Source organism: Notamacropus eugenii, chromosome 1 (genome assembly GCF_028372415.1).
Source record: "Notamacropus eugenii isolate mMacEug1 chromosome 1, mMacEug1.pri_v2, whole genome shotgun sequence".
In the NCBI taxonomy this organism is placed as follows: domain Eukaryota; kingdom Metazoa; phylum Chordata; class Mammalia; order Diprotodontia; family Macropodidae; genus Notamacropus; species Notamacropus eugenii.
This window is the reverse complement of record NC_092872.1, coordinates 661,747,246-661,759,310: the sequence shown is the minus strand read 5'-3', so window position 1 is coordinate 661,759,310 and position 12,065 is coordinate 661,747,246. Positions and strand designations below refer to the sequence as shown.

The following is a 12,065-nucleotide window of genomic DNA, read 5'->3' as shown; positions in this document are numbered from 1 at the left end:
GATGATCTCTGAGGGTCCTTCTTGGATCTTCAATAGAATTAAATAGATAAAGAATGGCTGACCCTGCAGTCTCTTTATTAGAGGAAGAAAGTAGCACGAACCCACACTTCTACCGTACTTTGTACTTTATAACCCTGCCAATGTTATTCTTCCCATTTTACAGGTAAGGAAGCTGAGCCTTAAAGAGGTTAAGTGACATACATGTGATTGTATGGCTAATGATAGGCAAAAGCAGGACTCGGAGCCAGGTGTTCTGTCTACATCTATTTTCGTTTTCAGTCTCACATAATAACAAGTGTTAGGATGGTGTGTTAAGACTTCAGGTTTGGAGAGAAGTGCCATAGTATGCTGCCCTAGTAGGTACTGCCTAGCTAGGCTGGCTCAGGCAGCCAGTTTGCCTCTAAAGCCTGGCCAGCTGTCCTATTCGATTTAGGAGTTAGACTGTTGCCCCTGATGGGGAATCAAATCTTAAATGAGATGGCAGAAAGCAAATCAATTAATCAAAGTATTGATTAAGCCCCTACATCACTATGGCAGGCACTAGGGATAGAGGTACAAAGAACGGAACAGCCCCTGCTTGGAAGGAGTTTCTCTTCTGTCTACGTTGACAACATGTACAGAAATAAGTCAATGCAGAATAAATACATGGAAAATAAAGACAGTGTAGGTAGGTCGTTGCACTGGCAGTTTTAAGAGATCTGGAAAGGTTTTGTGTAGAAGGGGATGCTTGAGCTGTGCCTGAAAGCAAGAGAGCCCTGTTTAACCTAGAACTGTCAGGGGAGAGAATTCAGGATGAAGTCATACCTCAAATTGGAATTAGGGTTCTCCCCCCACCCCCTTACTCCTTTTCCCAACAGACTTGTAATAGGGAACCCAAAGGGTTGTGAACCTGAGGGCAGAGAGCTAAGAGAGAGGAATCTGTGACTGAGCTCAGAAGACGGAAGTCCCTTAATGGAAGGGAGTGGGGGGCACAATGGGGAGAGTTCCATAATGGGGGCAGAGCAGAAGGAAGGGGAGCTGTGGTTGTAGGGAGGGAGCTTCCATTGGGGAGGGCGGTTGGTCATTAAACAAAGCAGACTTCCATGGTGGGGTGAGGAATGGAATAATGGAGCTGACATCTTTAGGGCAGCAAGGTGGGGTATTAGATGAAGGACTGGCCTTGGGAACCCGGAGCAAGCCACTTAATCTCTCTTTACTGCAGTTTCCTCAGCCGTACAGTGGGGATAATAACCACCATCTCCTGGAGTTGTGAGTATCAAGTGAGATGGTGCTTTTTGAACCTTCAAGTACTTAATCTCAGCTAGCATTTATAAAGCATTATATAATAATAGCAGCTGACATTGACATAGCACTTTAAGGTCTGCAAAGCACTTCACATGTTATTTTACTTGGTCATCTCAAAAACCCTGAAAGGTAGGAGCTGCTATTATCCCCATTTTACAGATAAGGAAGCTGAGGCAAAGAGGTTAAGTGACTTTCGGTACATAGCTAGTGTTTGAGGATAGATTTGTACTCAAAGCTAGCCCTCCATATTCATCTTGACACCTAACTGTAGGTTTTTTTGGGAAAGGAGGGTAGGGATACATATCCTCTTTCGTTACCTCAGTTTTCTTTCTGTGACATAGGAAGCAGAACTTACCTTTCCCTAACTGAAATAGTTTTTGTTGGTTTTTAGTTAAGATTGTTGGTGTTTGTAATAGTCTGCTGTGACTTAAATACACAAATGTAAAGCAGGCTGCTAGGTCTGAGCTAGAGAGCATGATCTAACTGGAATGCCTGGTGCACTTGTCTCAGAAATGGTGAGCATGTGATCCAGCTTGGCCTGGGGAGGGGGTGTGGTAAGAGGTGATTTACTGGGTTTTAGTCTAATTGTTGTCAAGACCAGTGCCTAGACTTTGCTGAGTCATGGTAATGACCAGGGTGCTAGGAAGGTACACATGCTTCTCTGGGTAGTCAGTGACTTGTTCGTCTCTAGGGCCTTAAGTATTTTCATCTCCAAATTATCTTTCACCTGCAGGCAACCCGGGAAGTGGTTCTGAGCCGTTCACCAGAACAGAAAGAAGACCGAACTGTCAGTCTCCGGGATGCCTCCACAGTCTACGATCTTCTGAGTATCACATTGGGCAGAAGAGGGCAGTATGTCATGCTCTCTGAGGTACTGGAGCCTATCGTTCCCTCCATTTCAGCAAGGCTAGCTTTTCCTCTTTGGGCCCAGGCTCCCCATGACATTCAGGGGTTGAGAGGCGAATACAGGGAGACAGATAAGACAGAAAAGAACCTGGACCTAAGCCACTAGGGTGAAATTTCTATGTTGAGTTTTCCTTTCTCCTTGAACTCTTCTGTGTCTGTCCTCTGGAGACTGCTGACTGGGATGGAAGGTTGGGGCTTCCTTTCCCAGATTGGGAGAGACCACGGGAGTTAATCTCAAGCTGGGCCTTTAGAGTGAGACCCAAGCCACACCAGGGTCAGGAGCCATGTATGGGTAGCTCTTAGGAGGGCAAATCAAGAGAAGTCATTGAGCATTTATTAAGTCCTACTGTGTGCTACACCATCTGAAGCTCTGGCCAAGACTAGTGTTTTTGAAATTGAATGGGTCCACTGTCCATGAAACTTCTACTGGGAGTTGTGTCCTGCAGAGGGATGGGCTGCACTGAACTGTCCCCTGCCTGTAGTTAGTCTCCCTTGTGACCATCAGCACGCACCCGGGCTTAGGAGATATGAAGGGGTGTGAGGGATTGCACTCTCGCCCTCTCTTTGCTGTGCTCATGGTAACACTCCAGCAGGGGCTCCCACACCTGGGAATTAATCCAGTCCGGAGCCAGCACACTTGCCTCTGCCCCAGAATGGCTGGGGTGCAGGTTTTCCTGAGATCTTTGGGGATGTATTGAAGCCTCACCCAGTCAGGTTGGAGGCTGGGTATCAGCCCCACACCCATTCTGGTGTCTAAGGGATGCCCAGTTTTGCCTGAAAATTACTCTTCTTAACTCCCCCAGAATTGTTCATTATTTCATTTTAGCTCAGTTTATTTATGAAGATGAGGAAAAAAAGAGAAGGCATGATGATGATGACGATGATGGTGATAATGATGGAAGTGATGATGGCTAATATAAATCCTACATTTCTAATACTTCTAACTTTACAGAAGCATTTTTATTTGTCTGATCACAATAACTTTGTGAGAGAGAGCTAATGGAGTGGTTTTACAGATGAAAAAACTAAGACTTGAGGAGGAGACTTAGCCAGGGTCACTGAGTCAGTGGCCAAGTGTCAGGCAAGCAGTCACAAGAGCCTGGCAGTGTCCACTCATCAAACCACTGGGTGGGCTCTCCAGGAAGGAGCCAGCTCAGCCCCCAATTTGTGCTGAAGTTCTTAAGAGTCATAGATGTAGAAGTAGAGGTCTAATTCCTCCTTTTACAGAGGAGGGGAAAGAGTCCAGAGAAACCCCATACCTGATAAATATATGGGGCAAGATTCAGACTCAGGTCTTCCTCCCTCCAAGTCCAGCACTATCTGCCTAAAAAATCAAAGAGGATCCGGGCAGTAGGCATCTCCCCAGGATGTCTGGGAGAGCTGGAGTCACTGACTGTAGTGCCCTTTGCCTCGCCAGTGCTTGGAACGAGCCATCAAGTTTGCCTGTGAAGAATTTCACCTCTGGTATCAGCTGGCCCTCTCCATGGTGGCTTGTGGGAAGGTAAGGCCCTGGCTGTCCTTTCCATTCTATGCCCATCGGTGTCATCTCCCACTGCCTGCATGCTATTTGTCTAGGGAAAGATTCCCTTTTCTTTCCCTCCTTTATCCCTTGAGGCCAAGTAACTTGCCTGGAAAATGGATGGACATGTGGGTTTGTGGATACCAGAATTCATTTCCTGCCTCTTGGTAACCTCAGGGGAAAATGAGATTTCTGCCTTATTGTCAGAAGATGTGGACACGTGTGTGTGTGTGTGTGTGTGTGTGTGTGTGTGTGTGTGTGTGTGTGTGTGTGTGTGAGAGGGAGAGAGAGAGAGAGAGAGAGAGAGATGTCCCTTTGTGCAGTTGTATATCTTTGGGGGGTGTGGGGGAGAATTGCTGCGTGCTCCTCAATAGTATTGATATCATTTTATGTATGTTTGTATATGTTTACATATGCACATGTAACATGGATGAAATTCCCTGTGGATACCTGGGTGTCTGTGTCCACCATCATGACTTATTTTACAAAAGGCAGCCCATCCTGGGTGTTTGCTCCTTGCTGGCTGTATGGGGGGTTGCGGGGAAGTTGTCTCCAGGACTTTTTGAGTGAGCTCTGGAAATAAGAAACAGTTGTTGATGATTCCTGGGCCTGTGACCCATGCATTAGGGGAAGGAAAAAGGCCTGGGGAGACTAGGAGGAAGGTTAAGGCAGCTGTCATAAAATTTGTTAGCAGAACTAGGGTGGATGGAATGGATTCTTCACCCAAAAGTCCAGTGAAAAGATGTGCAGACACACACAGGTTCTCAGACTGGGGGTAGAAGGTTGGCATGCAGTGATTCTCTAACACTCAGCCCCCTTGCCCTACCTCATCTTCATTCCTTACGAGGTCAGAATTAGACTTACATAAATGTCTGTTTTAAGCACCGATGTGAACCATGATCAGAGAGCTTCCTTGGGCTTGGGTATTAGGAGGGGGCGTTGGGGGTGGGAAAGGATGAAGGAAGTAATGTGACATGGGGTTGCAAATTGAACTAAGAGCTGTAAATACCTTGAGCCTTTTATGGGGCTGAGGGAATTCCCTCCTCTCTGCCCCTCCCTGTCCATCTGTGCAGTAAGGAGGCCCCACCTAGAATCTGCAATATGTAATCCTGCTAGTGAGGACTAGGACAGCCATTGCCAAGCCTTCTGCAAGCCCACCGTGGCGAGGTTTGGGGAGGTGGCTGCTATCCTAGTGACTGGTGGGGAAAGGACCTGGGAATGGGGTTTGGGGGGTGCTAAATAGACTTGGTCTGGTGTCTAAGGAGTCCTTCTGCAGGCAGGTAGGTGATACTGAGATTAAACTGATACCAGGTGTTCCCCATTACTCCCACCCCCACTAGGCAAAAAGTCTCTATTCTCAGAACCTGGAATAAAAATTGACAAATATTTATTAACAGCTCTCCATGGCAGCACTCAGTGAAGGCTACAGAGAAATAGAAGCCTCCCATTGCCCTCCCTGTCTCGACTGCCCCTCCCCACCCCCCCCACCCCAGCACAGGAAGCATGAGGTTCATGCACACATACCAAGTGAATGTGATTCAAGACACAGGATCATAGCTTTAGGTCTGGAAGGAACTTTGGAGGTCATCTAGGCCTTTTAAAGACTGGAAACAGAGGGTCAGAGAGGTAAGTGACCCAACCAAGGCCATCCAGAGAGCATGCAACCATATCTTCTGGTCCACCCCACCTGAAGAGAAGCAAGTACTGGGCTCTAGGATTCAGAATCTAGGTCTCTGGCTATCCCAAGAGGGCCATTCAAGTGGCAGGTTTGTGGGACCCAAAGCAGCTCACAACAGCACTCTCAAGGTAGGTAACGCAAGGATGGTCACCCCCATTTTACAGGTGAGAAAACTGAGGCTCCAGGTTACCACCCCAGCCAGTATGTGTTAGAGTTCTCACACCAGAGTCAGGATTTGACTTCAGTCTGATGCAGTTTCTACAGTATCTTGCTGCTACTTCTAAAGAAATTTGGTTCAATTCACCAGTATCAATGCAGTGTTGATCCTGTGCAGGGCACTATGGAGACAAAAGGAGACCTCCCTTGTCCTCACGGAGCTTATGCTTCAGCAGAGCCCATGACAGACACACATGGCTCTCATTTCATTAAAATGTAAGCCCATGAGTGGTCCAGATATCGCAGCCTGTAAGAGCTTTAAGGAGAGACAGAAGGGGAACCTAAACCTTGAAAGATGGAGAGACAGAGGGTGGGGAGGACTTTCCAGGGAAGAGGAGGATCCGAGGTTGGGACAACAAGCAAGGCTTGTTTAGGGGACACTGAAGAGACTTGTCAGGCAGGAGTCTTCTGGACTAATAAGGAGAAAGAGGAAAGATAGCCTGACCCAGTCCTACCCAATGGTTTTTTGGGGCTTGGGCAGGTTGACCAGGGTTGCTCAGCTCAGGATTGCTTCATGGCAGCCCTTTTCTGTGCCATGTTATCTCATAGAGTTTGGCCTCTGGCCTTGCTCCCTTCTGGGTGTGAAGATCTGGGTTTGGGTCCTTCCTTTGATGGAGAGGGGAGCCCAAGCACAGCCTTAGTGAATGGGAAATAGAACATGAAGGTGGCAAGATGGGGAGAATATTGGACTGGGTGTCAGGGGATCTGAGTTCTGGATCTGCCACTAAGTATCTGGGTAACCTCACCCCTCTGGGCCTCAGCTTCCTTATTTATAAAATGGAAATAATAGCATCCTCACCTGCCTCTTAGGGCATCATAAGGACGAAGTCCTGGGTTTGTAGTCAGATAACCTCATTCTGACCTTGCTCTTTTGGAATCTGTATGACCTTGGGCAAGTCAGTGTCTCTAGGCCTCAATTTCCTAGTCTTGTCAAGTAAAGGTTTTAGACCAGACAACCTCCATGTTCCCTTTTATTGCTAAAATCCCCTAATTCATTAATAACATATAGCCATAAAATGGATGTTACTTATTTTTTTAAATGAACTCCAAGTTCAGGGAATGACCTTGTATTTCAACCTGTAGGTGGCTGAGTCTGTAGAAGAGATGGAGAATCCCTCTGTTAAGCTTGCACCCCTGTGCATGGTGCCACTTGTTAAAGTGAGACTGCTGTTCAGAAGGGCTGGGCCCTTTGGATGGCTCTGGGAAACAGGAACGGGTGGAGTTTTTGTCAGAGAGATGAACTGAAAGATTGATTACAGCCAGCCGTTGGTTAGTCCTTGAGGGTCAGGAGAATGCTTTCAGGCTGATTGAAGTCTTGTGATTTGGGGGATCCTTCCCAGGGGCATCAGATGCAGCAGTAGGTCTATCTGGGAATTGATCCTTGTCGATTAACTAAACCATTCTGTGCTGTTTCTGACAACATCATCTGAAGAGGGTGACCTGGATTGGGCTGGAAGGGGGAGGGAAAGACACTTAAGACCAAGGAATGGGGGGAGGAGGAGGGGAGGACACTTAAGACTGCATCTCCATCAGGAGCCTAAAGTTGGAGTTGAGGTTCCATGGCTGTGACCGCCCCCGATAGGCCTTCCAGAAGGTTAGGCTGGGAGATATAAATATATCTGGCACATCATCCTGCAGTAATAACGTATGAGTTCGAAGATTTAGGTCGCTCCTTCTGTTGGTTTTCTCAGCAAAAGCATAGACTCGGTTGCTAGGTAACCACCATTTTTTTTAAAAAGCCCCTCTCTTCTTTTGCCTGCCCCCACCCCCACCCTAGCTTCTGATTGCTGAGTCCTCAGATGACTCCTTAAATAGTATCCCTTGATGGGGATTGGGGAGGTCAAAGTTAGAGGATTCAGCATTCCAAGGATCCAGTTCCAAAGGTCAGCAGCCCCAGAGTGGGAGAAGGAAGCGCCTGAGGCTGACTAAGGCATGGGGGAGGGGAGAGGATCTTGGGTGTCACAGACCCTTGCCTTCTTCTCCTCCCCATCTTCCTGAGTCCCAGCCCTGCCCACCACTATACTCCAAAGGCCGCTACTGCTGAAACATCCTGACTGGGGAAGGCTGAGCTTGTGTCATGGCTACAGAGTCCAGAGGAGGAAGGTGGAAGGGCAGCTTTGGGGAAGCAACCATAGTTCAATTTCTTTCTGGCCTTTGAAGCACTTCTCTTCTCTGCTGATTGTGGCTCATACTAATCTCACCATGTTCAGGACTCAAGTAGTGCTCAGAGTCAGTACTGTATAGTGAAGCATGTCATCATAGACTACTTCATCAGATGTTCTTTCTTTGGGTCTCTAGATTCTAAGGTCCTGGAGGGCAGGGAAGGATGAGAATTTTCGTCCTTTGTCTGGGACCACATGCTCTCCCTGACTGGTCCCTTCTCACTTCTTCCCTTCCTAACCTCTCATTTTCTTGATTTCAGAATGTCTAAGCAAAAGTAGCATCTTGAATTCCTGATCTAGATTTGTCTCTTTGAGCTCCTATGAGGAGAGTTTCCCTTCTATCTTTCCTTTTTCATGTATCCTTCATAGTGCCTAGCATAGGACTGAGTACTTAGCAGACGACTCCATACATTCTTACTGAATTGACTTGAAAAGACTGTAGTAGGCCAGGGGCCCTAGGGAAATGTTTGCCCTGTGGGCCCAAGATTGGGAAAATTTGTCATCATAGTGTAGGATGGAGAGTGGAAGGCCTGCCATCACACAATTAGGAGGCTTGTTGCTCAGGTTGTCTTTGGAGAGGAGAGAAAAGAGAGCTTGGAAGAACCAAGGGAAAGAAGCGTCTGTAGGCCGTGGTTCTAAACTCTGGGATTCCCTTTCTTCGCAGATTATGAGCCTCTGATGATGTTTGCACTCCTGTATTCGGGGCCCAGGGTGCCCTGTATGGCTCTGTGTTGTGGTATGTGAGTGGATGCCTGCTGTGTATGTGACGTGTGCTGTTCGTCTCTGTGTGCACACGAGTGCCTGTGTATGTGTTTGTGTGTTCACATACATGTATATAACCCTTTTTAGATGGCTAAGACAAGTCCTTGGGTGAATAGGTGGATCCTCTAATCTATGGTACCACTGAAGGCCCTGTGAATGACATTTTATGCCTTCTCTCTTCATTTGGCAGTCGGCATATGCTGTGTCAGTGCTGAAGGAATGCTCGAAGCTTCGTCCTTGCGACCCCACTGTGCCCCTCTTGGCTGCCAAGGTCTGCATCGGGTCCCTGCACTGGGTAAGTAAACAAGTTCATGTCACCTAACGGTAAGATGCCGTCTACAAGGATGGGTTCTCATCAGTTCTTTTGGGGTCATATCTAGTAGGTTCTTGTTTGCTGTACTTTCAAAAGGACATGGATAAGCTGAAGAGGGTCTGGAGAAGGGCAACTGAGATTGAGGGGGGCAATGGTCCTGGGGTCTGTGTCATGAGGATCAGGGAAGCCCTTCAGCATTTTATTTGGCCCAGGGAAGAAAAGATTCAAAGCAAGTGTGAGGGCTCTGGGATACTCAAAGGGCCATGCTGTGAAGAGGGATCAGCCTTCTTCTGTTTGGTCTCTGAGGGCACAACCAGAGAGAACAGGCGATATTTGAAGAGGCAGATACAGGCTTAATGTCAGGCTCAGCTTTCTGATGACCTCGAGCTGTCTCAGCGTGGAATGGGTTGCCTGTGGAGGGGACAAGTCCTAACCCACTGAGAGGCTTTGAACTCTGAAGCTTCAGGGGTCTCTTGCTGTGTTATGATGGTGATATTTTTCAGGTATGGGTTGGACTAGATAGTTTGAATGGGAAGATTCTGGGAAAGGGGAGAGAAGACAGAGGGTGCAGCTTGTCCTAGGAGACAGAACTGTCTCCACTTGATGCCTAGAACCTGGGGGTATGCCCTGGTGTCCAGTGTTTCCTAGCTCAGCGAGGATGGTTAGAGGAAGCCTTGGCCCAGAATTCCTCTGGGCAACCCCAGTGGAACCTTTCTAGGAGCCCTGGAGAGGAAACCTCTGAGGCTGGTTATGACCAAAGGAGAGAGGGAGAAAGGATGCAGGAGGCAGGCAGGCATCGCTGCTGTCCTGGGAAAGAATTCTGGAGGTTTTTTAACTTAAATTACTGCATGGTGTTGCCTTGCTTTTATTTAATTTTTGGGGGGGGGGGTTAAAATTATTAAATTCTAGTGGTGCTTTTTAAAAACCACTGCAGTTCTTTTCCAGGACTGCCTGTTTGCTCTACAGAACCCTCTCTTGAAACAAAGCAAAACCATTGAGTAAAAATAATCAAAATATGATATTGCTGGACTGCTTTGTTTTTCCTTCTTTTTCTTTCCATTGGATAGAGGAGGGAGGAGAAAAATGAAAATGATATTAAAAACAAAGGATATAAATAAACATATTAAATAAATATAAGCTTTAAAAAGCTGCACACAAACAAACCCTTAACCAGCACAGTGACTGAGTCTGTCCCCATGGCCACCGCAGGCCGCCCCCATCTCTCTCCTGAGGTGGGAGATGAACTTCCTCATCTGTGCCCCAGACCAGAAGCAGGCGCTGCAGCTGTTGTTGAGAATGGTGCCTAGTGTTCTCCAGCCTCTCTCGGCTTCCTGCGCGTCACTCCACCCCAGCCTTGTCATTTTCCAGATTTCCTCAGACCTGCCGCCTTCCTGGCTGTGGTTGTGATCCATTATAGCCACCATGCCATCTCCCACTGAGGGATGTTCACTTTGTTTCCTGTGGTTATTGCCTTCATTTTAGGAGTTTTCCCCTCCCCTCCTTCCCTAAACCCAAAGAAATACCACATGAGATAGATTTGCTTCTCCCGCTCACAGCAGCTATATTTGTATTTTGAGAGCTAAGTGAGAGTTTCATAAGCCCCTCACCCTCTGAGAGAGGCAGCGTGGTTTAGGAAAAAGAGTGAAAGCAGAATCAGGAGAGTCGTGGCATTTGTGGACTCATTTTGTTATCTGTGCCAGGGGCTGCCCCCACGTGGCCCACCCCATGTCAGGCAGATCTCAACCATGCTTCAGTTCCCTTTATTCACAGAGACCATGTCTTGGAGAGTCTACCCTAGCCTCTCCACTTCCCCCACCTGGCTCCAGCTCTACCCCCTGACCACCACTTGGCTGCCTCTCTGCCTTCGGTGGCAGCCTCCCATCCTGACAAGGTTGGTTTCCAGTTTCCAGTTCCGATTCTCTCTACCTTGCACCGAGAAGGAGAATGTCCATCTCTTCCCCTGTGACCCTGCTCACCATACCCAAAGTGCTCTCTCCTGGTCCACAGCTCCCCTATTTATGTTGTCTTCCCATGTTAGAATGTACAACAGAACATATTCCTGTCTTTGGTATTTACAGAGTGCTTGGTACGTAGGGAACTACTGTTCATTCTGCTGTTCCTGTCTTATCTCCCAGACTTTATGGGGGAATGAAGTGATAGAGAGGAGAGCAATGGGTGAGCATCTTTCAGTTAGGATTTGTCATCATCGTGACTTAACTTCAAAGAAGGCTTTAGGGTTGGTCATCTCATCAGCAGCCCTGTGAGAGAGATGGCCAACACAAATACTCCTAATACTTGGTTTGTGGATAAGAAAATTAAGGCTTAAAAAAGGCGAGTGATGTAGCCAGGCACATAGAAGTACCAGCTGGTCAAGGAGGATTTCTCAGCCCAGTCTGAGTCAGAGCAGATTGTGAGCTTAAGGTTGGCACTGACTTGTTTAGGAGAAAATGTAACTCTAGAGGCATGTACAGAGACTGAGGGTCCCTGCAGCTGGAGTTGGAGGCTGGGGGTGATTTGTGTCTTTGACCCAGAGCAGTGTCAGGGGAGCTGCCAACTCCTGCCCTGCCTGGCATCCATGCCTTGGTTTTCTCATTGCCATGGGGGTTCTGCTCCCCTCCACTGTTGCTCTGCCTACCACCGCTTTTCTTCCTGAGAGATACTAGGCTATCCTTGAGGTCAAGCAAGTGAATGGTTTTTAATGAATATCCCCTCTTCACTGTTGCCTGCTTTCTCTTAGCAACAGGCCTCAGCCTTCCTCATTCAAATGATTTTCCTGCCAGATTTTCCCATGGATAAATGACTTGGGAGGAAATTCTGGCCATGAAGGTGGAGCTGCATATTAGATCTCCTCTGAAGGGTTGTGCAGGAGTCATTTAAACATTTGCCACTTATATTTCCAAATCATAAGAGCAGCAGCAGCAGCAACAATAACAATAATGAAATTCAAGGATCTCAATCCTGTGATGCTGCCCCTGAGGCTCCAGCACAGCAGGGGACCATTTTCTGCCTACAGTGATGAGAGAATTCCTGTTGCCATAACAGGCCATTTAGCCTCATTAATGGTTTCCCCATGAACCTATCAGCTGCTGAGCCTTCCCTAGCCCTGTCCATGGTTATACTAGCAGAAGAGCATTTATTCTTTGTCCCAAAACCTGACTTCTTTGGTGCCCAGCCTAATATCCTTTGGGGCTCAGGGCCCCTGGGATAAGGATTTGAGATGACCAA

At 47.6% G+C, this 12,065-nt stretch overlaps 1 protein-coding gene across 4 annotated transcripts in view; it reads left to right on the top strand.

Annotated features, from left to right (window-relative positions):
* Nucleotides 1-12,065, top strand: part of TTC7A (tetratricopeptide repeat domain 7A) — a 201,173-nt gene that overhangs the window by 78,018 nt on the left and 111,090 nt on the right. For all 4 annotated transcript variants that reach the window (XM_072635672.1, XM_072635674.1, XM_072635671.1 and 1 more), the window contains exons 9-11: nt 2,018-2,155; nt 3,608-3,691; nt 8,718-8,822. In XM_072635672.1, coding sequence (XP_072491773.1) covers nt 2,018-2,155; nt 3,608-3,691; nt 8,718-8,822 — 327 coding nt within the window. The remainder of the gene's footprint in view (nt 1-2,017; nt 2,156-3,607; nt 3,692-8,717; nt 8,823-12,065) is intronic.